The sequence below is a fragment of the Alligator mississippiensis genome, chromosome 9, assembly GCF_030867095.1.
Source record: "Alligator mississippiensis isolate rAllMis1 chromosome 9, rAllMis1, whole genome shotgun sequence".
Taxonomy (NCBI): domain Eukaryota; kingdom Metazoa; phylum Chordata; order Crocodylia; family Alligatoridae; genus Alligator; species Alligator mississippiensis.
This window is the reverse complement of record NC_081832.1, coordinates 36,531,363-36,557,915: the sequence shown is the minus strand read 5'-3', so window position 1 is coordinate 36,557,915 and position 26,553 is coordinate 36,531,363. Positions and strand designations below refer to the sequence as shown.

Sequence of the window (26,553 nt, the reverse complement as noted above, 5' to 3'; positions counted from 1 at the left end):
CTTTTCTCTCCCTCTTTTTCTTTCAGTTTTTCTCCTTTTTTCTTTCCCATGGTTTCCTTTTTCTTTCTTCACTTTTCTTCTTTCCTTCCCTTTTCTCCTTTTTCTCTGTTGTCTCCTTTTTTCTTTTTGATTTTATTTTTTCCTTGGGTGGGGACTGGAGTGGGGAAATGGTTGCAGCAGGCAGGGAAAGGGGCAGCGAGCGGGTGCACATAGCGCAGCAATAGCTGGCTCTGGTGCACTGGCGCGGGCCCCACACTCCCACCTGGCTATTGCTGTGCTCTGTGCGCCTGCTCCCTGCCCTTCCCACCACTTGCTGTAGCCATTTCCCCAATTCCCCTGCCTGCTGACTGGCTGGCAATTCCAGCACCATGCAGTTCCCAGCTACAGCACTGGGACTGCAGGAGCAGCTGGGACATGATGCTAGAGCAGCAAACAGTAGGGCAGGGGGATGGGGAAGCAGCAGAAGGGCAGCAGTGGCAGATAAAGGGAAGTGGCAGCAAGTGGGAGAATGGGGCCACGACAGTGCGTGAAGGCCAGGAGTGGCAGGAGCATGGCGCCCGGGCCTGGAGGTGCAGTGGCGGGGGTCTGCCTGCCGCAGGGTGGGGCAGGCTGTGGGCAAACCCTCCCCAGCCATCCTCCCCCCACACACAGCACCCCCCAAAACCCACATCCACCCACCCCCCACACCCCCCATGCCTATCCACCCCCCCCGACAAATCACACACACACTCTCCCACACACCCACAATATACAAGAGTTAGACTTCATTTTGAGCTATGATACCATCACCTCTATGTACACTACACACACTTATGTAAATCAGGGCAAACATTTTTTTAAAATTAAGTTACATTACACATTTAATTTTTAGAATATAATTTGGTATTTTTCTGGTTCTGACATGACAAACCGCCTTGCTGAAAGGAGTGCTTCTGAGGGACAAGGGGAGGGACTTCCAATGACAAAGGTCAGGGTTTAAGGGTGGAACTTCTGGCATTCCAAGATGGCAGCCGGGGGGGCGGGGCGCCTATCAAGGGACAGGGCTACCCATGCGGCCCTTGATGGCTTTCCAAAATGTAAGTTGCCCTCTGCCTGAAATAATTACCTGCCCCTGGCCTAGATGTTTCTTTGCTCCAGGACCACTTCTCTTTTTAGGCTTTACTGTTAGGTTTTATATAGGCTAGTTTTTTACCCTGGTGTTTCCCCACAGTTGAAACTCACTCTTTCATGAGTATCCACCGCAGCCAGCAATTATTGAATCTTCACCTTCTTAGAAGGTTGCTCCTTTTTAACTTAGTCCTTGGCTGGGATGCATCTCTACCATCAGCTGCTATTTTGATGCTGCTTGGTTTGGCTTTATGATTTGTTGTTACTATTGTGTGCTTATTATATTTCATATGATGATTCAGTTGCATTTCATTTGTCTTTGTGATTGCCCAACTTCCTAAGCAAAAGCTAGCTTTATTAACATTTATTATAGCTTCTTATATTTGAATGAGTTCTTAGTCAAAACTAGTAGCTATCAGTGCGCTGTCACATAATGTGACTAACTTTTGGGTTTCAAAGAGGCTTCCAATGAAGTTACAGCCTTGTGGTCCATTTTTTTCTATAGTATCAATTGTACAAACGTGTATCTGTAGCTCTAGTTATAAACTATCATCATTACTAGAATGTACAAAAGTTTGTTGATAAGAGTGTATATTTTCTTTTAAGTAAAAAAGATTACAGTGTTTATCAAATGTAATTGTTTAGCTTGGAAGTCCTCAGTGATGGAATTTGAGGTCCGCTGAATACTCCTGGCTTCACACTTGACTAGAATTCCTTGGGCAAGGTGTCATCTATGCTGTTTACTTCAAACATTCGTCTTTATCTTCAGGGAGCTGTCCAATATCAAATAGGTCCTCACTTGTGCTGTTATTAAGAATTGCTGCAATACTTTATTTCCAGACTTCTGTTTGTAGATGTTAAATTGAGTAGAAGTATTACCAGTAACGTTCACATACCAAAGTTACCTTAATGTTTGATTTTAACCCTCTCATTACTGTTGCTTTAGGTCAGAGATCCAGCTTAAAGTACTGGTATGAGAAGGAGTGGTTAAGTAATGGGCACATGCATGGCTTAGCATTTTTGGAAGAAAATTATTCCCACCAGAACTCCAAGAAGATAGTAGCCACTCACCAACTTCTTGGCGATGTACAGAGAGTAATAGAAGTTCTGCATGGACTGCAGCTGAAGATGAGCATTTTACAGTAAGCGATGTTTAAGTCTAAGTTGGCATGTATTTGATATTTGTAAGTGGATTTCAGAGATTAGAACTGAGAAAGCTAATTTATGTGTGTATACTGTTCAACAATGTAGGAAGGTAGTTTGGCTTGGTAAATTGTGCTAGAAAACTGGATCAACTCTTTGAAGTAGTGAACATTAAACAAATAGTATGTGGGGAATGGGGTAGATGCACATTTTGTTTTATACACGCACGCACACCCATATCCATCCTTTTTATATATAAAAGAATGTATAGTAGTAGTATATAGAGAGAGAGAAAATATTCACCTATTTATCTTATGGCCTTGTTACGTGTTAATTTTAGGCAGCTTCTGGGGCTCTTAACCCCTAGATTGTCCACACATTACCATGTGAAACTAGTTTTAAACACTCTTGAGGCAACTTAGTTATACCACACCTGGTTAGGTTTGTCTCCTGATTTGTATTACCTAGCTTGTGTTACGCTAACGTGTAGCCACTCTAGGCTTCACATAAGTGTAAACACCCCACCTGCCCCACCTCCCCTGCCAGGCCTGGATTGGGCCCACTGCCTGCTCCTTCCCTGCCTGCTCCCTAGGGATAGTGCTGGCAGCCAAAAGTAAGCTGAGGGGGGACGGGGGAGGAGCCCTAGGGTTGCGGGGGGCAGGGAGATACCCCAAGGGGCAGAAAAAGAGTCACTGGATTAGATTGGCCCACTGCCCACCCCTATCCCCTCCATTCCCCTCGGGTCAGGCCTGCCATCTCTTCACACAACAGATCCCTGCTCACCCCCGCTTTCCTCCCTGGCTTACTTGGTGCTGTTGCAGGGAAGCAGGCAAGGAAGGGGAACCTGCCTGCCTGGCTGCTGTCACTCCCTGGGCTGGGGGGTGGCCACAAGTACACCGGGGGACACAGATACAAGGGTAGGTGTGCGGGAGGGTGAAACCCCCAGGAGCAGTGTAGGAGCCGGGGGGGTGGGCAGTGGGGACCCCTGAGAGGCAGGGCCCAGAATGGGAGGGGGTGATTCTTACCTTTCAGTCTGCACAGCCCTTGCTGACTTGAATGTGTGACTGCTCCATCAACTTTTGAACAGCTCAAAGTACAGTGTGTAACATCGCCCTTAATGCTGAAGAAAGAGTATGATAACTCTGAAATCCAGGTGTCAGTACTCTTTAACCGCTTTATCATTTTCATCTTAGTGCTACCAAATTGTAATTTTTCTACTAAAAACATTTTTTACTCATCTCTATTATTATTCTGTAATGCATAATGAGAATGAGGCCATTCAGATTTCAACAGCTTTCCAATAATTATACTTTCTATAAATTGTGTCTGGGTAGTACCTACACAAAGAGAAAAATTACAGAATATTCCAGCATACATACATATATATTAGTGCATAACTACAGTCAGTTAATATTTTTTTTCTTGAGTTGGGCAGTATTTTTGCATGCTTTTAATGTTCTTGTGACTGAAAATAATTTTATTCTCTTAACCTCAATTCCAGCGGTTTGAGAGATTGGTTAAATATTTCTCCATTCACTGAATAGTGAAAGTGGCAGTCATTTGGAAAGCAAAGCTTTTGGTATCTTCATCCAACTTTTCTCTTTGCACCTCAGTCTGATGTAACTGATCGAATTGAAGACAAAATTTTAAATAGTAGGAGGAAAAAAAATACAAGGCCATCCAGTGTAAAAATATGCACCCCTTCGTTATTGGATCCCTTTGTTATCACTTTTGTATTCTCTGTGAAGGATGTGAAGTTTGAGTACATTGGGCTTTTTTAGGACTTCTATTTCCTAGTGTTACATAGCAAGGGGTTATGAGTGCTTATAGATCTCCCACTTCTTCAACTACGAAATAAAATACTTGCTGTGTGTGGCATCAAGGTATGAAGTAACTAACAGGAATGTTTTTTTGTTTCTTAGGAACTTTAGTTTCCTTAGGAGAAAAATTAAAAATATTGATGCTTAGAGGATCAGGGTATAGACATATGTAATAATAGTGTCAGTATCAAATGATACCGGAATAATTCTGTTAGTATCAAATGATACCAATACATTCAATCATGTTATAACAGTTATGTCTGCATAATTCTTCAACAATACAAGTAAGCTAAATAACTAACTTTAACTGTCAGTGAAACAGGATTAAAGTTACAGTGCTACATCTAATGTGTACCATTATAGAATCATGAAGATGTAACATAATGGCTACAGCCACTCCATTTCCACTTTTAAAGCAGTTAAAGCATTTGTTTGTCCATACCATCAGTGTGTAGTTGGTGAGTTAATTTGTAGTTAAAAGATGGAGGCATTGTGTGGTTTGACTTCATGCATTCACTGGAGATGGAAAGCACTCGAGTCTTCACTGACCAGATCTGTTCTTTAAGCATACAGGTTTCCCTCGATTTATGCAGGTTGTATATATGCAAATTCGCTATTACGTGATGAGCGTTTTTAGACCCATGATATGCTATATGTGAGGTAAATTCACTCTCATGCGATCGGCATAGGTACCCCCCTCCCCCCCCCCCCCCAAGCAGATAAGTCTGTGGGGAGAGGTGAAAGGGCTGTGGTACCAGGGTCCCACTCATCCCAGCCCCTGCTGCAGCAGCCCCAGGAGCAGCCAGTGCCAGCTGCCTGCAGCCACTGGGCTGCACCGTACTCCGCCTGTCCCCCTGCGCCTGCCCTCCTGGGTTGCGCTGTGCCCTTGTGCAGGCAGCTGGTGTTGGCTGCTGCAGCAGGGGCTGGGGTGAATGGGAACAAGCAGAGCCCCAGGCAGCATGGGGCGTGGTGCAGCTTGTCTGCACTCACCCTAGCCCCTGCTTCAGTGGGCCCAGGAGCAGCCGGCAGCAGCTGCAGAGGGAACCATTGGGGGGGCAGGGGGTGCACTTCTTGCTGCTCCGCACGCCCGCGGAAGGGCTGCGGGCTGTGGGGCTGTGTTGGGCTCTTCCCAGAGGGTGCATGCCCCTGGATCTGTGCATGGGACAATAGCAGGCTGCCGCTGCAGGCTGGGGCCAGTGGCGCTTGGGGTGGGCCGCAGAGGGACAGGCGGAGTACGGTGCAGCCCAGCAGCTGCAGGTAGTTGACACTAGCCGCCCCCGGGGCCACTGCAGCAGGTGCTGGGGTGAGTACCGCTCTGTTCCCTCTGCTTTGTGCAAGCCCCGGAGCTGCACCCCTCCCCCCTGCCCCTTCCCTAGTCCAAGCCTCACTCGCTCCCTCCCTCACTGCCATGGGAACCTATCCCTATTTATTACATTATAAAGTGAATTTGATTTATGCGCCTTTCTCCAGAAATGAATGTAGCGCATAAATAGAGGGAAACCTGTATCTGTTTTTATAACATGGCACTATATACATTGTTGCCCATAACATGTGGAAAGGAAATCTTGGCCACTAAAACATGGATTGGAAAGGCATTTTTGTGAAATTGTGGCCTGTGCTGGAAGAAGAGTATGATGTCAGATGCATACACATGCAGAGACACACACGCATACATGCACACTAATTAGCTTTTTATTTTATAAAATATAAAAAGCACACTAGCTCTTGTCTATCACCCAGTTCTTCAGAGAATTGTTGCTTATCATCACTGAATAAATAGTACAAATAAGCTTGAATGCAGTGTGCTATAGCAGTACTCTGAAATAATTTAACTGTTTATCGGGGGTCTTCTCTATTCTCTCATAAGTTAACGTTGGGTGCTGTTTAATTTTCTTCTGTTTTGTGCCTGGTTCTAATTTATGGAAATAGGTTGTGCAGAAGTTTCAAAGATGCTAACAGCTTTGTTCTCCTTTATGTATCTGCTGATACCTTATTGATAAATAGAATGTACAATGTAAAAATAACAGAAACTCAATGTTCTCATGAACTAAAAGTGTTTGGTGGTTATACGTAGTTGATGATCAGATTTTGATTGTCTCTGCTGTACTATTTAACCTTATAAAATTCTAAGCAACTTTAGACATTTTTTTTAAAAAAGAGTATCATGGCACTATTACAGTAGGGTTATCAGATTTATTCGTTTAATTTGGGAGAACATTCTGAATGTAGCTGAGAATGAAGTAAAATAAACCAGAAAAATATTTCTTGTGCTATCAACTGTGAATATATTTAAGTGTTGGATAAAAAGGAAAATGAATACCAGCTGACTCTTCCATTTTTCATTAAATAATGCATATCTTCTATGTATGGTAAGCATCATATTTTAGAATAATTGAGAAGAATACTTTAATAATTAAAGAAATCACAATACCAAAGCAATTCTTGTCATGTTCATTGTAGATGAATATCTCCTGCTGGGAAAATCTGTCTTGATCTTAGAGATGAGATTTTAATTCATTATTGCAAACTTTTCTTTAATCCTAGAATAATAGAGAAGTAGGGCTGGAAGGGACCTCCACAGGTCATCTAGTCTGACCCCTCCCTGAGGCGGAATCATCCCCATCTACACCAGCCTATACAATGAATAATTTACCCTCAACCCTGACAACACAGACCTAGCACCCTAACCTGACACAGGTAAAGCAGGGGAACCATATCAGCCAACATCCTGATTCTGTGAACTGTTGCCAACGGGCTATGTCTTTCACTACAGGTTTCCCTCGCTTTATGCTGTACATGTGTTCCCGGAAAACAGCATGCAACTCAAATTCGCATAAAGGGAACCCACTGGGGATTGTACTGTACTGACCCCCAGACCCATTTCTACCACTTTTACAAGACAAGTTTGGTACTCGCCAGCAGCAGCACAGGGCACTATCATAATGGGGATGACAACTACAGAAACACATTTCAGATAACAAGCAAAGAGCACAGATCCACACAGGAGACTGTATTTTGGTGTGTGTCACTCCCACAATGCACTGCATAAAGCAGCTAACTGCAGGCTTCCACCACACCAATCGCATAAGAGTGAATTTACCTAGCATATAAGGGCAAACATGGTTCTTTGGGTGAATCTGATATATTTTACTAGACCAACTTAAATAGTAGGAAAAAAATTTTTAGCAAGCTTTTGGGTTTAAAAACCCTTTGTCAGGCTGATGAAGTCTCTGTAGTTGGTATGGGCTCTTCCTGGATGGAATGAATAGTAAAGAAGCCAGAGGCTGGGCTGGTATGCATGTGAAACAGGCAGTCAGTGAAGATGTAAATTGAGGAGTTAGTAGGTGAGAGACAGGCTGCGTGAGGGGGGAGAAGGGGGATGAATGTAGCAGTTAAATAGTGGAGAGGTACCTGGGAAGTCAGATGTCAGGCAGGTTATAATGTTTCATAAATCCAATGTCTATATTTAGTCCCTGATTTTTTTATATCCAGGAGGTTGATGAAGTTAAGTTTATAGGCTCGTCTCTAAGAAGTGTTTTGTAAGTTTCCTTTGAGGATTAGGACTGAGAGATTGGAGAGAGAGTGGTTTTCCTGTGAGAAATGTGCCCCCACAGGTAGTTGGGTATTCTTGTCTTTGATAGATTTCCGGTGTGCATTCATTCTGGTGCGCAGTTGTTGTTTGGTCTCTCCTATGTATTTTCCATCAGGGCATTTGGTGCATTGGATGAGATATATGACATTTATGGAGGTGCAGCTGTAAGATGCAGGGATGCTAATGGCTCTGTTGTGGGGTGTAGTAATAGTGAGGGAGGTGGAGATGTGTTGGCAGGTTTTGCATTTCTTGTCATGGCACAGTCTGGATCCTTTTGATGTGTTCTGGGCCTGAGCAAGTTTACTTCTGATGATGAGGTTAGCAATGTTCGGTGCTTGTTTGAAGGCTATGATGGGTGGTTCTGGGAAGAGCTCCTTAAGAATAGGGTCCCTTTCTAGTATGGGTTGCAGTTGTTTGAGGATTTTCTGTATGGGTTCGAGGGAGGGGTGATATGTCATAACTAGCGGTGTGTGATTTGTAGGGGGATTTCTTCTATACTGCAGCAATTCTTCATGTGGTATGCGGGTGGCTCTTGCAAATGTCCGATCTATCTCTCTGGAGGAGTGGCCTTGTTGGGTGAAAGCCTTTTTAAGATCAGTGATGTGGCAATCCTGGGTGTTCTCCTCGGTGCTAATTCGGTGGTATCTGAGGGCTTGGCTGTATATCACAGCTTTTTTGGTGTGTTTAGGGTGATTGCTGGTTCTGTTGGTTCTGTGCAGATATGTATGTTGGTCTGTGGGTTTCTTGTATAATGTGGTCTGTATTTTATCATTCTGGATACTGATCATTGTGTCTAAAAAGGGGATGTTGGTGCTGGAGTATTCTAGAGAAAGTCAGATGGAGGAATGGTGATTGTTGAATTTCTGATGGAACTCAATCAGAGATTGCAGGTTTTCAGTCCAAATGAAGAAGATGTCATTGATGTATCTTAAGTATAGCAAGGGTTGGATGGTGCAGTCCTTGAGAAATTCTTCTTCCAGGTGGTTCATAAAAAGGTTGGCATACTGTGAGGCCATTTTGGTGCCCATAGCTGTGCCTATGGTCTGGAGGGAAGTGTTGGTTATTAAAAGTGAAATTGTTGTGTGAGAGGATGAAGTGTATAAGGTCCGTAATATCTTTGGGTCTGTTCTCAGAGTTGTAGTCTTGCTCTTGTAGATATGTAAGGCAGGCTTGGATGCCATCCTCGTGTTGGATATTGTTATATAAGCTGGTAACATCCATGGTGGCTAGGAGGGTGTTGCTGGGAAGGTTGTCTATGTTTTTAAGTTTCCGTAGAAAGTCTGTTGTGTTTTGGACAAAACTTGCTGTTTGGCTGACAAGTGGTTTTAGGATTGATTCAACAAAACCTGATATTTCCTTAGTTAGGATCCCATAGTTGGAAATGATAGGTCTGCCAGGGTTCCCTTGTTTGTGAATTTTAGGGAGCGTGTAAAAAGTCCCTGGGTTGGGTAGTGGGGGGGGAATCAAGGTCTGTAGTTTTTTTTGTAGTTCTGATGGAAATGATTTGATGGTATTTTTTAGTTTCATGGTGAAAAGGGGAGTAGGATCTTCTTGTAGTTGTTTATAGTAGGTGGTGTCAGAGAGCTGTCTGTTAGTTTCCTTTATGTAGTCTAAACGGTTTAGGATGACTATGGCTTCTCCTTTATCTGCTGGTTTTATTACTATTTGGTGGTTAGATCTTAGAGATTCTACGGCCTTTTTCTCTGGTAGAGAGAGGTTGTTATGGTGGTGCGGGTTATTGATTATTCCATTGTTCATTCTTTCCCTGAAGCAGCCAATGTAGTGGTCACCCCTAGCATATATACCTAGCAAATATAACCCCTATAACACCTAGCATATATAACTGCTAGCATATACACCCTACACCCCTAGCATATAACAATTTTTTGGTATAAAAAGGGTCATCATATAAGAGCAAATTCACACATATAGAACCCATGTAAAGTGAGGGAAACCTGTACAAAGAAAGGCAAACACCCTCCCTTTCCCCCTCCCCGCTCCCCCCCCCAACCCTCAGAGTCCATACTAATCTGACCATGGGGTAAAATTCCTTCCTCACCCCAAATATGTCAGTCAGTCTGACCCTATGTCGAGGGGCAAGACTCTCTAGCCAGGAACATTTGGCTTTGGTCTGAGCAGGACATTGGCACACCCTAGTCAAAGTCCCCAACCTTGGCTGTAGCCAACACCCAGTGTCTCTGGGGAAGGTTTAAAAACATACTGACACCTGTAGTAGAAAGGCGGGAGTGGGTCATGGGGGCAACCAGCAAAGCTCAGAAGCATGAGAAATGCATTTGGTAAAATTGAGGCATAGCTACGCCTAGATCATCCCCAAACAGTAGCTGTCCAACCTCTTCTTGAACGTTTCCAGTGATGCAGTGTCCACAACTTCCTTAGGCAATCTGTTCCACTGCCTCACTGTTTTAACAATGAATTTTTTTCCCAGATACCTAATCTAAACTTATTTTGCTGCAACTTCAAGACACTGTGCAGCAAGAGAAAAAAGTTGCTTTTCGTCTTTTTTTTATGGCAGCTCTTCAAGTATTTCAGTTTCTTCTCCTATGACTTGCCTTCCAAGTTCTTGATCATCTTTGTTGCCTGCCTCTGGAACCCTCTCTAACTTCGCCATATCCTTTTTAAAATGCAGAGCCCAGAACTGCACATAGTACTCCAGATGAAACCTAACCAGTGTCAAGCAGAGGCACTCTCACCTCCCATGTCTTGCATCTAGTGTTTCTGCTGGTGTATCCCAAAACTGCATTCACCTTTTGAGCGGCTGCATCACATTGCATATTCATATTCAGTCTGTGGTTTACCAGGACTCCAAAGTCTTTTTCCATAGTGCTGTCACCCAGCCAGGTGTGACACATTTTATATTTGTGTTTTTGATTATTCCTTCTGAGGACATAGTACTTTGCATTTGTCTGCATTGAACTTCATGCTGTTAGCTGTAGCCTAATTTTTCTAATCTGTCGAAATCTGAATTGTGCTCATATCTTTCAGCATTTGCAGTCCTTCCCAGTTTCATGTCATGCTCAAACTTGCTCAAAAAGTTTTTTATGCCAACATCTAAATCATCAAAGAACATGGTGAACAACACCAGGCACAGGACATACCCCTGTTCAACTTCACTTGAAACCTCCTGCCATTCTGACATGGATCCATTAGTAGTTACCCTTTGCTTGGGGTTATTGAACCAGTTATCTGTCCACCTTGTAATAGTGTTATCCAGCCCACATTTCTCCAATTTGTTTAGGAGAAGCTTGTGCTGGATCTTGTCAAAAGCCTTGATAAAGTCCAGAAACACTATATCCGCAACATTCCCTTCATCCACCCAAGTAGTTACTTTGTCAAAGAAGATCAAGTTTGTTTGATTAAATTTGTTCTAAGTAAATGATGCTGGCTGCTTGTGATTAGCTTTTCCTCCTCCAAATGCTTGCAAATGTCTTTTCTTAGGATCTGCTCCAGTAGCTTCCCAGGTATTGAGGTGAGGTGAGCCAATCTGTAGTTTGCGGAGTCCTCCTTGCCTTTTTTTAAAAAGGGACACTAGGTTGGCCCTTTTCTGGTCCTCTGGTATGTGGCCTGTCCCCTACGACATAATGAAGGTCGTTGCTGAGGGTTCCGAGATCTCTTCTGCCATTTTCTTTAGTACCCTGGGACGAAGTTCATCTGGACCTACTGACTCGAATTCATTCAGACCCAACAAAAGCTCTCTGACCATTTGTGGCAGGGCACTGTTGGTTCCTGCCACTTTAAGGGCTGGAGCAGGCAGCAGCCAGGTGTTTGAGTATGGTGGCCATTTTGAGATCCACAATATATGTATAGGGTGAAGCAGCAGTTTGCTGAGCTGAGGCTCAGGAACATCTTGGAGGTTTATGGGCTGGGGCTATGGGGATGAAGGAGGCTCCAGGTCTTGGTCATGACCTAAAACTGCACCCTGCCGGGGATGGGTGGGCTGGTGGGGCTGTTTGTGGCGGAACAGTCCCCCAGAAATGCCAGGCCAGTTACCACCCTGGTGAAAGGCGGGTTGGGGGTGCCTAATAACCTCCAGCCCCTGCACAGTCCTAGCTTGGGAAAGCCCAGGCCAATGAGAGGCCTGAGGCTTGTGGGATCCAGCAAAGTTGTGAGGGGGAAAAAGCAGGCACGCAGCTCAGGCTTGTCCCAAGGGATCTCGACTGGCCCATGCTGGGACCAGGACCCAGAGAGGGGTCGAAAGGCCAGGGGCCCACCGCAAGGGATGCCCAAAGAACAAAGAGTCTCAAGGTCCCTGCTGGCCTGAGACGGGGCCAGGTCCTAAGAGGGAGCCAAAGCCTGTGCTCGTCATAATTTTGCTGACCTCTTGCTTTCCTTATCTCAGGATCTGGAATTGTATCATCATGATCGCTTCCTCCCAAATTATCCTTCACCTTCACATCCTGCACTGGTTCTTCCCTTTTGGTCAGAACAAGATCCAAGACAGGTGATCCCCTGGTTGTATCCTCCACTTTCTAGAACAGAAATGTGTCCTCCACGTATTAGGAACTGGCTGGACGTTATAGGTTTGGCTGCATTGTTCTTCCAGCAGATGTTTGGAAAATTGAAGTCTCCCATCAGTACCATCCTATAGGTTTTGGATAGATTTGTCACCTGTTTGAAGAGTGCCTCATCCACCTCGTCTTCCTGGTTTGGTAGCCTATAATAAATCCCCACCATTATATCTGTACTGCCTCTTTCACCTTTCCTTTTCAAGCAGATGCATTCTACTTTCCTGTCTTGTTCCTCCTGAACCAGGGAACAAGTGTATGTGTTTTTGACATTCAAGGCAACCCCATCACCTTTTCTCCCAACCCTGTCCTTTCAAAATAGTCTGTAAACCTTCCATGTTGCCATTTCAGTCATAAGAGCTGTCCCACCAGGTCTCTGTGATGCCAATCACATCTTATTTCTTTTCACAGGCTGTAGCTTACAGTCCATCTTGTTTATTCGCCATATTTCTTGCATTTGTATACATGCATCAGAGCTATTTTGCATTTTGACCTACCTACTTCCCTTTTGTGCTGCTTGTTGCAGGCTTGTAGCTCTCTGGCCCTTTCCCAGAGTTGAATTGCTTCTTTGAGTCCTTTGCCCTTTAAACTGTGTGCTCTATTGCTTCAGGGTTTTGATCACCATCCCCTGTGAAACCTAGTTTAAAGCCTTCCTTACTAGGTTAGCCCAGTAGGCCACTGACAGACATGGACAAAAAATACCACAATGGTGCTTTACCAGAAGAGGACTCATGTCATTTTGACCTGGCTCCCCAGCATTTGTATAGATCGTGCACTTTAGTTGGGGGGTTTTGGCACTTTTATCTAATAGTTAATTCAGTCAGTAATTAGATAAAAGCTGAAGCATGCAATCTATACATATGCTTGGGCAAGCCAGGTCAAACTGATGCAGTTCCTCTTCTGGTCATGCACCGCACTTAGCATGGGGGCACACCAAGCTGAAAGTAAAGCACCATTTCTGGGGGGTTTTTTCCATGTCTGTCAGTGGCCACAATTCCCAAAGATGTTCTTCCCCGTACTCATCAGATGGATCCCATCTCTTGATAGCAGTCCTTCTCCCATTGTCAAAAAAAATGAAACCTTTATGTTGACACCACTGTTTCAGACCTGTTCACTTCCAGGATACAATGGTTTCTGTCTGGACTTGCTTTCCACAGGAAGAATCAATGGTAATACCACTTGTACTCCAAGCTCCTTAATCTTTCTTCCAGGAGCCTCATAGTTACCTCTGATCTGCTCAGTGTCATTCCTGGCAGTATCATTGGTGCCTACATAGGCAAGCAGGAAGAGGTAGTGGTCCAAAGGATACATAAGCTTTGGTAGTCTCTCTGTGACTTCCTGAATTCAGGCTCCAGGCACGCAGTACACCTCTCAGACCCCCAAATCTGGACAAATTGGTGCCTCTATCCACCACAGAAGGGAGTCACCAACCACCACCACTTTTCTCTTCCTTCTTGGTGTAGTGGTCCTAGAGCCCCTGTCCTTGGGGCCTTGCACTTCCTGCTCTCTAGGCTGCTGCTTCCTTTGCCTCATGCCTGCAGATGTCCTCTCCTCTACCTTTTAAGCAGTTCCACTGCATAATGCTTGAAAGTGGTTGCTGACTTCAGTCTGCTGCTCTTCAGTTCTGGGGACCCTCCTTCAGTAGTTGCATGCTGGCACTTGCTTCTCATTGCCCTTTTGCATCTCCAGCACCAGCCTCTTGTAACTCTTGTCCAAGTACTTGCCCCAGATGCAGCGCAGCGTAGATACCCATGCTTCCAGTCTTCAAATAGTCTCTTCCAGGGTGGACACCAGCTTACACTTGGTGCAGATGAAGTGCTTCTGACCCTCTGGTAGGAACAAGAACATGACATAACTCACACAGGTTACAACAGTTGACCCATCCTCCATTTGTGCTGCCTCTGCTCCCTGGAGAACACCTACACTGTAAGGAGAAAAAAAAAGGGTGGGGCAGGGGGGAAGAGTGGAAAAAAACACACCACAAGAACTTTCACACCAGAAAAACAGGGGGACGGGGGACATGCACCACAGGGGGAAAGGGGGAAAAAAACCCTCCAACACTGTAGCCACCCTAAGTCAATAGCGCAGAGAAAAGTCTCTTCAAGGCAATCCAACACCTGAGCTGATTATTCCAGAGCAACTGCTTTCTGCTTACTGCTCAACTTATTGGGGACCCTGGTTTTCCCCAATAAAAAATTGCAAATTTACTGATTAAAACCCCCAAAATCCGTGATTAAAATAAAACACCATTTTTTTTTAATTTTTATAGATAGATAGATAGATAGATAGATAGATAGATAGATAGATATGGAGAGAGAGAGGTGTCAACTAAACACAATGTTTTATTGATATATTTACAATTTTAAAGCAGTTGGGAAGCCTACCAGTGCCTCAATCACTATAGTAAAATAAATTCTAAGTACCTATACATTTTGGTATTTGTTTGGGGGGTTTTCATCATGGAAAATCAGAGTTCCCCCTGCCCCCTTTGCTCACCAGGACACAGGTCCAGGCCCCTCACTCCCAAGCCACAGTTCCCTGACCTTGCTGGTGCCCCTCAGTCCCCCTCCCCCCCCCCCCCCCCCCCCACAGCCCCCTGGCTGTGCTGGTGCCCCTCACTCGCCACCCACAGCCCCTGCCCCACCTAGCCCTGCTGGAGGGGGGCCCCAGCTGCCTGGGCTACAGGGACCCAGATCTGCAGCCCCCTGACCCCTCAGCAGTGCCTGAGTCCTGGCTGCCACCCATGGGAAGCTGCTGCAGTCGAAGTGGGGAGCCTGGCTCCCCTTACCCTGTGTAGCAGGGCACTGGGGTGCCTGCTACTGAGAGAGCAGGGAAGACTCCTCAGGTGCTGGTTGCTGAGGCAACTAGTGGGAAGTAATGACCCACACCTGCCTAGCCAGCTGAAGGAAGGGGTAGGGCCTGGCTCCTATATAAATCCCAGGCAGGGGGCTAGGAGGCAGTTCCCTGCTAGCAGCCAAAGAGGGAAGGAGCTCTCTGATATGGGAGAGAGGAGAAGCCTGATACAGGAGCAGCATCCAACATTGCTGAGAGTTAAAGGGTCACTGGTAGGATTGAATTTTGTTATAGCTGGACGGCTTATGTTTACATTATAGCCAAGAGGCTTGTGTTTATGTTTGCTATTTTTTACACCGGTGGTTTGGGTGAGGCTATTAGGGGATAGAGGAGGCCTCATAGGGGACTCGTAGCAGAGTGCGAGGACCCCAGCGCCTGTGGGGGTGCAGCATTCGGAGTGCATAGACCCCAGCCTCAGAGAGGGGCAGTTGAGAAGCCCCAGTGCAGGCGTGGTGAGCCCCGAGAAGGGCAGCATTACTGAGAAGCCCCAGTGCAGGTGTGGTGAGCCCCGAGAGGAGGGCGGTGTTACTGAGAAGGCCCCGAGAGAGAGAGAGAGGGACAGAATAACGTCCATTACATCTGCGAGGCTTGGGGCGTGGTATTGGGGTGGTAGGAGCTACGCATAGCCCATAAGGCTTGGGTGCACGGTACAACCGTGACAGGAGAACCATGGCCAAGAGGACAGAAGGCAGCCTCCCTATAAATATATATAAAATCAAAGACATGGCAGGCTAGAATCGGAGGGTGCAAGACAACAGCTTGTCACGGTAAAGGAGGCAGCAGGGGAGAGCACGGCAACCCTGACGTCCCTCCTGTCACACCCTGCAAGTGGCACGGTCAGAGCAGAGCTTGTGGGGGGAGTGCAGGCAGGCTGCCTTCTGAAGATTTGGCCAGAGGCAGGCTGGCTCCCCACTGCTGCACGCACTCCCAGAGGACAAGGGGGCATGTGCCGCCGCACGCCCCCCCCCCCCCCCCCCAGATTCTGTGTGCAGGGTGGGAGCAGGCTGCCCACTGTAGGTCCAGGTTCCTTGTCCTGTTGCCCTCCCCCAGGGGCCTGCAGGACCCGACAGGGCAGAGCAGGACTGGGTGGGGAAGCTCCTTGCCGCTGCAAGCTCTGCGGTGCCCTGGCACTGTGCACCCTGCCTGCCCTGCAGCAGCAGGGTGGCAGTGCACGGTTGTGCCCCTTGCTGTTGCCAGCTAGGTAGGGGGCCACATTCTCAGGGCAACACAGGGCACGGAGAGGTGGCAACAAGTTTCCCCACCCAGCCCTACTCTGCTGCGGAAGCCCAAGGGAGGGCAGCAGAGCAAGGAACCCCAAGCCGACAGCAGGCTGTCTGTCCCAGGCCTGCGCTTGGATCTGGAGGGCACGTGCTTCCCCACCCTGGGGAGTGCACACAGCAGTGGGGAGCCAGTACCCTTTGTCCCCTGGACAGGTCATCTGCAGCCCTGTCCCCTTCCTCACCAGGGCCCTGTGGTCACGCATTGCAGCTACAAGCCCCACTCACTGCACTGCCCAGCTTGGCAGCAGCCCCAGCTCTGCCCTGCCCAACTCCCTCCTTTCCTCCCTATGGGGGCCAGAAACACCCCCTCCTGCTGCCAGCTGTGGGGGCTGCTCTGTGCTTACACATGCATGTGGTGCCCCCTGCCTGACTACCCTTCACCCACTCCCCCCAGCCCCTTGCAGGATGGAACTGTGCCAGCCTGCAGAGAGCTTTGGGTAAAAGCAAAATATGCGTTTCTCTATTAAAAATTTAAATTGTATTTTTGTCAGATAAAAGGAAAACTCCATAGTTTTTTCCACAGAAAACCCAGATCTTTGCTCATCGTCAGGGATCAGGGTTTTCCATTTCCCACGGAAAAATACTGTCCAACGTAAGGCAGACAAGTCCGGTAGCAGGATTGAAATCTTGGACTTCAAAAATGCAAATTTCAGCAAGCTTAGGTCACTAGTAGGGCAAGTGCTGCGGGACTAGGGACCAAAGTTGAAAGGTGTGCACGAAGAGTGGTTGTTCCTTAAGGACACGATCCTTGAAGCACAAAGGAAGTTCATTCCCATGCGGAGAACAGGTAACAGAAGGGCTGGGAGGCCCTCTGCTAAACGGGGAAATCACAGTCCTCTTAAGAAAGAAGAAAGAGGCTTATAAACAATGGAAGATTGGGGCGAGACCCAAGGAGAACTGTTCCATGATGGCCCGCATTTGCAGGAAACAGATAAGAAGGGCTAAGTGGTGACCAAACTTAGATTACCAATGGGAATCAAGGACAACAAGAAGTCATTTAGGTACATGGGAAACAGGAGGAAAACAAATGGGAGTGTGGGGCTATTGCTCAACAGCTCAGGAGAGCTGGTTACTGGCACCCAGGAGAGAGCTGAACTCCTGAATGACTACTTTGCCTCGGTCTTTCACCGGAACAAGGGGAAAACCATGCCAAGTAGAGTATAGGATGAGCATAGTAGGAATAATCACCTTCCTACAATTGCGAAATGGTGTATGACCAATTAAAAAAATTAGACACATGCAAGTCAACAGGACCGAATGATTTTCATCCAAGAGTGCTGAAGGAGCTGTCCAAAGTCATTGCAGAACCCCTGGTGAAACTCTTCCACAACTAGTGGCATTCTGGAGAAGTTCCTGAGGACTGAAAGAGGGCCAATGTTGTGCCCATCCACAAGAAGGGCAGGAGGGAGAACATGGGTAACTATAGGCCTATCAGCCTAAGTTCCATCCTAGGGAAAATCCAAGAAAAGTTCATCAAGCAGTCTATCTGTGATAAGCTTGCAGAAGGTAAGATTCTGAATAACAGCCACCATGGCTTCTTCACGAGCAGATCTTGCCTTACCAACCTCACCTCCTTCTGTGACCAGGTAACTTTCCACTTGGACACGAGAGAGCAGGTTAATGTTGTATACCTAGACTTCCAAAATGCCTTTGATCTAGTATCCCACAATATCCTCGTGAGAGAATTGAAAGATTGTGGGCTTAACTCTGAGACATTCAGGTGGGTGAGAAACTGGCTGCAGGGTAGAACCCAGAGAGTCATAACGAACAGATCTGTGTCATCCTAGTGAGAAGTGAGCAGCAGTGTCCCGCAGGGGTTGGTACTTGGTCCAGTACTTTTCAACATCTTTAGTGACGATTTGGATGTGGGAATGAAGCGCTCGCTAGCCAAGTTCGCGGATGACACCAAGTTATGGGGAAGCGTGGTCACGTTTGAAGATAGGCTACAGATACAGGCAGACGTAGACAGGCTAGCAAGTTGGGCAGATCAGAACCTGATGAAGTTCAGTGTCAAGAAATGTAAAGTGCTCCACTTCGGGACAAGCAACCCCCAGCACACCTACAGGCTTGGTGGAAGCAAACTGACTAGCACCACGAATGAAAGGGACCTGGGGGTAATAATAAACCACAGTATAAATGTGAGCCAGTGGTGCAGGACTGTACCCAGTAGGACAAATAATACTCTGGCATGCATCAATCGATGCATCTCCAGCAAAACCAAGGAGATGATTCTTTTGCTCTACTTGGCACTCATGAGACCGCAGCTGGAGTACTGTGTTGAGTTCTGGGCACCACACTTTAACAAGGATGTGGAAAAGCTTGAGAGACTCCAAAGAAAAGCCACCCATATGATCTGAGTCTTAAAAAAGCAAGCCATATGAGGAAAGGCTGAGGGATCTGGGACTCTTCAGCCTGAGGAAAAGAAGGCTGAGAGGGCACCTGGTAGCAACTTACCGCTACACTAGGGGAGTACATCACAGGCTCGGTGAGCAACTGTTCACCAGGGCACATGAAGGGGTGGAAAAAGTGAAGTAATGGCCACAGACTCCTGGAAGTTCGATTCAGGCTCAACATTAGGAAAAACTTCTTCACAGTCAGGGTGTCCAGACTGTGGAATAAGCTCCTTCCAGAGGTGGTGCAATCACCTACCCTGGTAATCTCCAGGAGGAAACTAAACAGTCACATTGCTGGGGTCACCTGACCCCCAGTTATCTTTCCTGCTTGGTGCAGTGGGCTAGACCCAATGATCTTCCAAGGTCCCTTCCAGCCTTACCATCTATGAACATAGATTTTCCCCCTTACTGGAGTAAGCAGAGAAACCCACAGTGAGCTCTGCAGGCTGGAAGAGTTCCACCCTGCCAAGGGGCTGGGAGGGAGCCAGGAGGAGGGCAGTTGGGCAGGGGATACCATGTACATGGCTCCAGACAGCCTGAAGAGCAGTTCCTGCAGGGAAGTGAGGGTGGGGACTGAGGCCCCCGTTGGGAGGGAGGGAGTTGGGCGGGGCTGGGGCTGCTGCCCTGCCTGGTAGTGTGTGGGGCTAAGGGCCCAGGGCCGCAATGTACACAGTCGCAGGGCCCCGGTGGGATGGGACCGTGGGGGACTTGTCTAGGGGTTGGGGGGTAGGGCCAGTTGCCCGCCACTGCATGAACTCCCAGGGGAGTATGGGGGGAACGTGCCCCCCAGATCTGTGCACAGAGTGGGCTCGTGCTTCCACCCTGCTACCTTTCCCTGGGGCCTCGGCAGCCTGGCAGGTGTGACCCAGCATTGCAGGGCAGAGCATGGCCACACAGCAGAGCTGCTTGCTGCTATGAGCTCTGCGCTGTCCTGGCAATGTGTCTCCTGTGTGTGTGGGGGCAGCGTGGACAGCAGACTAGGGTTGTGGCCCTTGCTCCTGGCCCTACCTCCTGCCTGAGCCTATAGCAGGCAGCGGGGTGGGGGCAGGCAGTTCCATTCTCCACTGCAGCAGCCGCTGCCTTCTGTCAGGGGCAGGGGGCTGTGGACTTGGATTCCTGGCCCCATAGCCCTGGCAGCTTGGGGCCCCTTTGGCAGGGCTGTGGGGCTGTTGAGGAGGAGTGAGGAGCACCAGCAGAGTCAGGGGGCTGTGGGGGGCCTTTAATTTTAATCACAAATTTTGGAAGTTTTATCAGAGAATTTTTCCTTTTTTTTTTTTTTTCATCAGGGAAAATCAGGATCCCTGCTCATCATAACGCAAGAGAATTCTGATTGAAAACTTGCTAGAAATTACAAGTTGAATAAAATCCAAATACTAGGTTTTGGAGATTAGTGCAGGTCTAATGAACTATGTGTTTGTGTTTGAGTAGAGAACTGTTTGGTTCAATTTGCAAATAAAAGCATTCACGAAAAGCACTGTATGTATATGCTAGAATTTTTTTTACTTGCCATCCCATTTAAAACTATGAAAATAAACTCCTGTCTCCATTAATAATATGTGTTGATTTTGATTAGGTTGCAACTGAAAATAACCTTGCTGTATTTGTGACCCCTTTTAAAAAAAACCTGCAGTTTAACAGCTGTTTGCAGCAAAAAGAAAAGATGGTTAAAAAGTGGCAATTCTGATGTGCCAAATTGGACTTATCTTATACCTCCCAATATTTAATCAAATAATGTGATATTATATAATGGAACACCACGGTAAAAACAGTAAATCTAATAGCAGAACCTTTGAGGAAAACAATGCACAGAGGTCACTAAAATCAAATTGTGTTCCAGAATAGATAAGGAAACTTACTTTTAGGGAAACTTGTTAGTTCCAGTGTGCTCAATTAGCATGTTCTTATTTCATTTATTTACAAAATAGACATCCTTTATTACCCTACCATTTAGAAAAGCTTAAGGTTTTAAATTTGGTCATTTTTACTGTTTTGTCTTTGAACAGAAACAAAGAACATCCTGACTTAAAACTTTGGTGTCATCCTTGGAAACCATTTACAGTTGGTGAAAAAACTGCTACTAAACGCATCATTCACATTGAAGAGGACTGCTACAAAGAAGAGACTACAAGTTATAGAACTTTCAGTGGAACAGTTGAAAAACCCTCAACTGTTCCTTCTTTGGAGGAGTCTTATATCACTAGTGAACACTGTTACCAGAAACCTCGGGCCTACTACCCAGCTATAGAGCAGAGACTGGTTGTGGAAACCAGGGGTTCAGCTATGGATGATGGAACAAACCGAATTAGAGAGAATGGGGATGATGCCCTGTCAGAGAGATTTGGATGGGATCTGAACAGAGAAATATGCAAGCTGGAGAATGAGTCCAGACATAATTATACCAAGGTATATTGATATTGGAATATCTGTCTTTCTCTAGGGTATTTATTAGCTTCTCTGGTAAAAATATGTACTTTTTGGAAAATCTATAACTACTACTTGGAGTATTAACCATATTAATTCCCACATTAGCTACATGTTTGCCTTGTACTTTCAGACCTGGCATTTTCTTGTCACCAGTCTGCACTGGTGACCAGAAGGTTCTGCCTGTAAACTGAGACATTGGGGAAATGAATTCTTAACCACCACTTAATTCCTTCTTAGAAACTGTGGGTTTCTTTACATGTGCTCCGGGGTTGGAGGGAAAGGGAGAGGGAGGCATTTTAATTAGCGCAGCTCTAGGGAGCTGCACTAATTAAAATGCCCACAGTATCTCATGTATTCAGCGTCCCACACTTCAAAATGGCAGCAGGGACGCTTTAACTAAAGCTGGTTCAACGAGCTTTAGTTAAAGCACCCCCACTGCCATTTTGAAATGTGAGGATGCTGAATACACATGATGCCATGGCTGCTGGCGCATTCTAATTAACTCAGTTAATCGAGTCTGCTCTGACATCTTCTAATTAGAATGCCTCAGAGCAGGCATCCGGTATGTGTATAGGTGCCTTTTGGCTTCATGTAGAGCTCAAAGATATCTACAATACTTCATACATGTAGTTCATTCCTTACATGTTAGGAAGTTTAGAAAGCTGCTGTTTAAGTGTTTGGTTTACATGATTCATTTGCTGCTAGGCTTTTCCGCCCTTTTAGTAGCATTATATTTAGAATAGTAATTGGAAACCTCAGACTTCCAGCCTCAAATTCAGAGCAGTGTCATTAGTGTTCATATCTCTCCACTGTTTGACTTATACATGTTCCTGATGGTCACATGTGGGTTGGGCTATATCCACCAAGTAATTGGTCTAGTGATGGGTTGGTTCACACCGTTGTACCAGGAACAGTCATCTCATGGATTATGAACAGACATCAAATATGTCCCAGGAGAAAGTGGTTTCTCCCAGGACAAAGTAGTCATTCAGAAGGCCATTTCCATTGTCCTAAGTCAAAGCCCTGAAATCAGTGTGGGCTTAAAAAGTAGTGGCAGTTTGTCCTGGGACATCGCAAAATGCGTCTGAACAGTTATTACAGAACAGTGTTCTAAGGCAAATGGCCCAGTTGGTCTTCCAGCCATCCAGCAGGGCACTGCCTCTGCCCCAATCCTGGCTTCTCTTGAATATAGTGTCGGGCTGGGGAGAGCCTGGTGGCAGATATCTACTGCCTGGAGGTGACAGGAAGGCACAGGTGGCCTCACCCTGAACAGTGAGTTGCAGGCCATTCTTTGTTCATCACCTGCTTGAGATCAGCATCAGAGCTTGCACCCACCCACACAACTGTATATACATTCATCACTGGGAACATCCATCCATCAGGGACATCCTCAGATCCATCCTTTGCTTACTGCACCAAAGTTGGTCTACCCATCCATTACTTGCCTTCATCTGTTCGTCCTCTTGCAACTATGGGCCCTCTCTCCTTATCCAGTGTCTTGTGCAAATATGGCACCAGCTGGACCAGGGGGGAGCACCACTTGGGAAGAGGTGGGGTCCCAGCGGGCACTCCACTAAGTGATCTTTGAACAGATCACCCTGAAAATGGCAGCCCATGGACCTGAATGATAGGGTTCAATACCACTCCAAATGCGAAGTTCTAAGGCAGTGGTTTGTGAGGGCATGGAGCACCACTTGCGTTTTAGACACACCTAGGATGACATGTGCCTTCTGTGAGGAACTGTCTCATGTCCTTGTGGTGAATAACATGGTGATGTGCTAGAACATGATGGACAAGGCCTGTATGACCCTGGAGAGTGACAAGAACTCCAAAGGCACTTCTCAGAAGCATGCAGCCTTCATGGAAGACCTCGGCAACAACCCAGGAGATGAGCCAGGTCGAGGACTCCCAGGCTGTCTTGGACAGTGGCATGGACTCAGAAATGGACCTGGGCTCAGGCAGGAAGCAGCAGGAGTCCTCCAGCCTTCTCTTGTCCGTAGCATCTTAGACAGCTCTTACTCTTGGTCAGGATTCCAGAGCCAACAGGCTCGCAAACAGCTCGGGGCCTCACGAGCTCCCCATTGGTGGCTAAGATGCCCTTCTCCCACTCCCAGGAACTGAGCATACAAGAGGACCCAACCTGCAACAAGACCCAGCAAATAGTAAGTGGCAGCCCAAAGTTCAGTTAGGGTAGGAAAAGGCCCAGGAAGGTTAAGGGGTGTGTGAGGAAGTGGAACACTCCCTGCAGAACTCCATGTCATCACTTGGGGATTGTTGCAGTAGGCCCCTTCCTCTATTCAATTACATTGTAGAGGTGCATTGGAACACCATGGCCTTCTTAGGTGATTGCCCTAGGATCCTCTTTCCCCATGAAGTTGTATTATGTGTTGAGGGTGTTAGCACTTCAGTTAAGTTGGATGATTAATGTCCTTCATTACTTTATAGAATTGTGTCCGCAATGATTGGTCATTGTAATGTGGATTCCTCCTAACATGACAATGATCAGTGATCAAAGACCATATAAGATAATGGCTCACTTGCATCTTGTGTAGTCAGCCTCCAATTGTACAGCAATAACTGGCCCACAAGATAAAGCACACAGAATATGGTAGTTTGTCCAACCCCCCATCTGGGACTTTTCTTGTAACTACCCCATGGCTCCCTACCACTCCTGAGAAAATTGCTTGAGTAGCCTTCACTGCCATACAAACAAGTCATGAGTCAAAGATAAAGGCACTTTATTACAAAGCAGTAGAGAGAAGAATGGAAATGGTTTTTGAATTATCAGTGCAATCCCTTTTGGTTGTGCAAGTGTCCCCCTCAAAACTGCTGCTGACTCCAGACCTAGTAGTTGATAACCAGGGCCTCTAGGTTCCAGCATCTATAAAGATGTTGGTTGAGAGGAGGGATGGAACAGGTAAATGCACCTCCATTCTTCTGTGTCCCATCCTGGAGGTCATTCAAGGTTGCCTTGGACCTTTCACCCATCAAAGAGTTGTGGGCTCTTCCTCTATTACTAGTGTCAGGGTCTGGAGTCCTGGGGGTCAGTGTGGGGATGGGGGAGAGGAGGAAGAAGGTGAAACTGGACCTGTGGTGTGGCATTCTTGAGCAGTGCATTTTAATCAGTTAATTGCCATCTTGGATACTTGTGACAGTGATTGGCTTCCCATTAAGCTAGAGACAGGTCTGTGGCTATCTTGATTGCATCCAAGTCAGGCTGCTCCAAGTAGGGGTAGTGGCCAGTCAGGTGCATCATCAGACATTGTCTGAAATTCTAGGGCAGGGCCCTACACTCTACAAAGCCATCGTAGCATGACCTCCCTTTCTATGAGTCAGGAGTTATTAAAAGAAGTGGTGGTCCCAGATTAGATTACAGCAAAGACCACTGGGTTGCCTCATGCAGCCAACAGCTCTTGCCTCCACAATGAGGTCAACTGGATTAGGGTTGCATCGGCCAAGGCAAAGGTATCCAGTAGTTACAGGCAAGGCCTGTTAGGTATTATACCAGCAACTAATGTTTACAACCATCTTTAAGAGCACAACACACGCTGCCAATACCACCATGCTCCCCCTACCCCAAGTAGTTAGTTAAGTCTCAGAAGGTCTGTGGAACTCTGGGCCTAATTGCCTTTGCTGTAACCATGCAATGTAGGGCTGTGCCTGCCTAGAGAGATCCCCCCTCACCTCAGTTTTCCCAAGTGCTAAGGGAGTGGAAGGGAAAACAGACTTACCATTTTGAAAGACAGCAGGTTAAATGAGCCTATCTGCTGGTTGAATGGCTTTGCAAGTTGTGACTTTGGCTGATTCCATTGCTATCAAGACAGCAGCAAGCAAAACAATGGGCTCCTGTTCTCTACGCCGTCCTTTCAGGCCAGTCACCTGCAAGTGGTGGTGATAGTATCTCAGCACCACATAAGAGTTCAAGGACTCAGGCAGAGACCAGGGCCCAGGCAGAGGAAGAGGTGTGTGTGCACGAAGAGGGACATGCTGGGCTCTTTGGTGGGGACCAGCCAGTCCTGGGTTGAAGAGGACAGGGAGTGACAAGGAAGAGCAACTGTACCACCACCACTGCATGGCCATGGTCAGGAATGGATCAAGTAGTCATGGTGCTCTGTCATGTGGCTTACAAGGCAGCATGCATAGGCTTAGGTCTGCTGTGTGGCAATTGCTGAGAGGACAATAGAGGCAATAATGGAGTCTGTGAGGGTTGACTGGAAGTCCATGAATTGCCTCGGGTTTGTACTTATCTAGCAGACCAAAAGCAACCTTGGCATTTCTTGTCACCTTGCAATATAATTAGAGGTGCACCAATACATCGGTCCAATATCAGATCGGCACTGATGTAAAGAAAATTGATTGTATTGGAAATCGGCCTGATGTGGATGATAATTCCACCGATAAATGTCCGTGCATGCACGCACTACGGAGGCAGCGAGGAACACAGCCCAGCAGTGTGGAAAGCTGCATGTATCTGGTAAGTCTGTTGTGGCGGAAGGGGAGCGGGTGGGAAGGGTTGGGGGGGGGGGACAGATCAACATCCCCTGTGCTGAGGGAGTGGGGCAGGTGCTGCCCAACCAGGGTGGGGCGCAGGACAGCCGCAGCTCATCTGGGGGACGGGCGGGGGGGGCTCCTGCTGCTGCTGCTGCACACATTCTGGGAGGGCATGGAGGGGGGCGTGTGCCCCCTGGATTGGGGTGGGGGGGCTGCTGCTGGGGCTGCACCAGGCTCTTCCCAGCACATGGGGGCTGCGCTCAAGTCTTTGGGGCTGCACTCATGACACGTGGGGGCTGCGCTCCGGGCAGGTGGCAGTGGGAGGCAGGCTACGGGGGGCGAGGGGTGGGCTGCAGCCATCCCAGATTTTACCATAGCCCCCTCCCAGCACCAGTGCAGCCCCCACATGTCAGGAGTCCCTGCAGTGTGGCCCCGCAGCCCCAAGCACAGCCCCCATGCACTGGGAAGAGCCTGGCACAGGCGCAGCCCCAGCTCACAGCGGTGTTCCCCCCCCTGCACAGATCTGGGGGCACATGTCCCCCCGCCATGCCCTCCTTGGGTGTGCGCAGCAGTGGGAGCTTCCTGCTGTGCCCCAGCTGGGCAGTGCCAGCCCCACTCCCTCCCTCACTGCAGAGGCCTTGATCTGCACCCCCACACCTCTTCCCTCCCCCGCTCCCCTCCACAACAGACTTACCGGCTGCACATAGCTGTATCGGAAATTGGATCGGTATTGGCCGATACATCTCTTTAAGAATCAGCTATTGGTATTGGCTCCCTATTACTAACATTATGCAACCAGCCCTATTGCGCAACTGCAAAGTATAGAATCCTAACATGCCGCAGGTAAAGTAGGGGACAGTGGTGTTCAGTGTCATGCTGCTTCAGGGATTGTTAACATTTGCTTGAGAGGTCCAAGGAAGAGGGCCA

At 47.3% G+C, this 26,553-nt stretch overlaps 1 protein-coding gene across 11 annotated transcripts in view; it reads left to right on the top strand.

Moving 5' to 3' along the window:
• PHF20 (PHD finger protein 20) overlaps positions 1–26,553 on the top strand; it is a 217,609-nt gene that overhangs the window by 164,518 nt on the left and 26,538 nt on the right. For 10 of the 11 annotated variants that reach the window (XM_059733315.1, XM_059733309.1, XM_059733312.1 and 7 more), the window contains 2 exons: positions 2,054–2,249; positions 20,715–21,114. In XM_059733315.1, coding sequence (XP_059589298.1) covers positions 2,054–2,249; positions 20,715–21,114 — 596 coding nt within the window. Of the gene's footprint in view, positions 1–2,053; positions 2,250–20,714; positions 21,115–26,553 lie in introns of those variants that run through there. The other variant, XM_059733316.1, reaches the window with a different exon arrangement.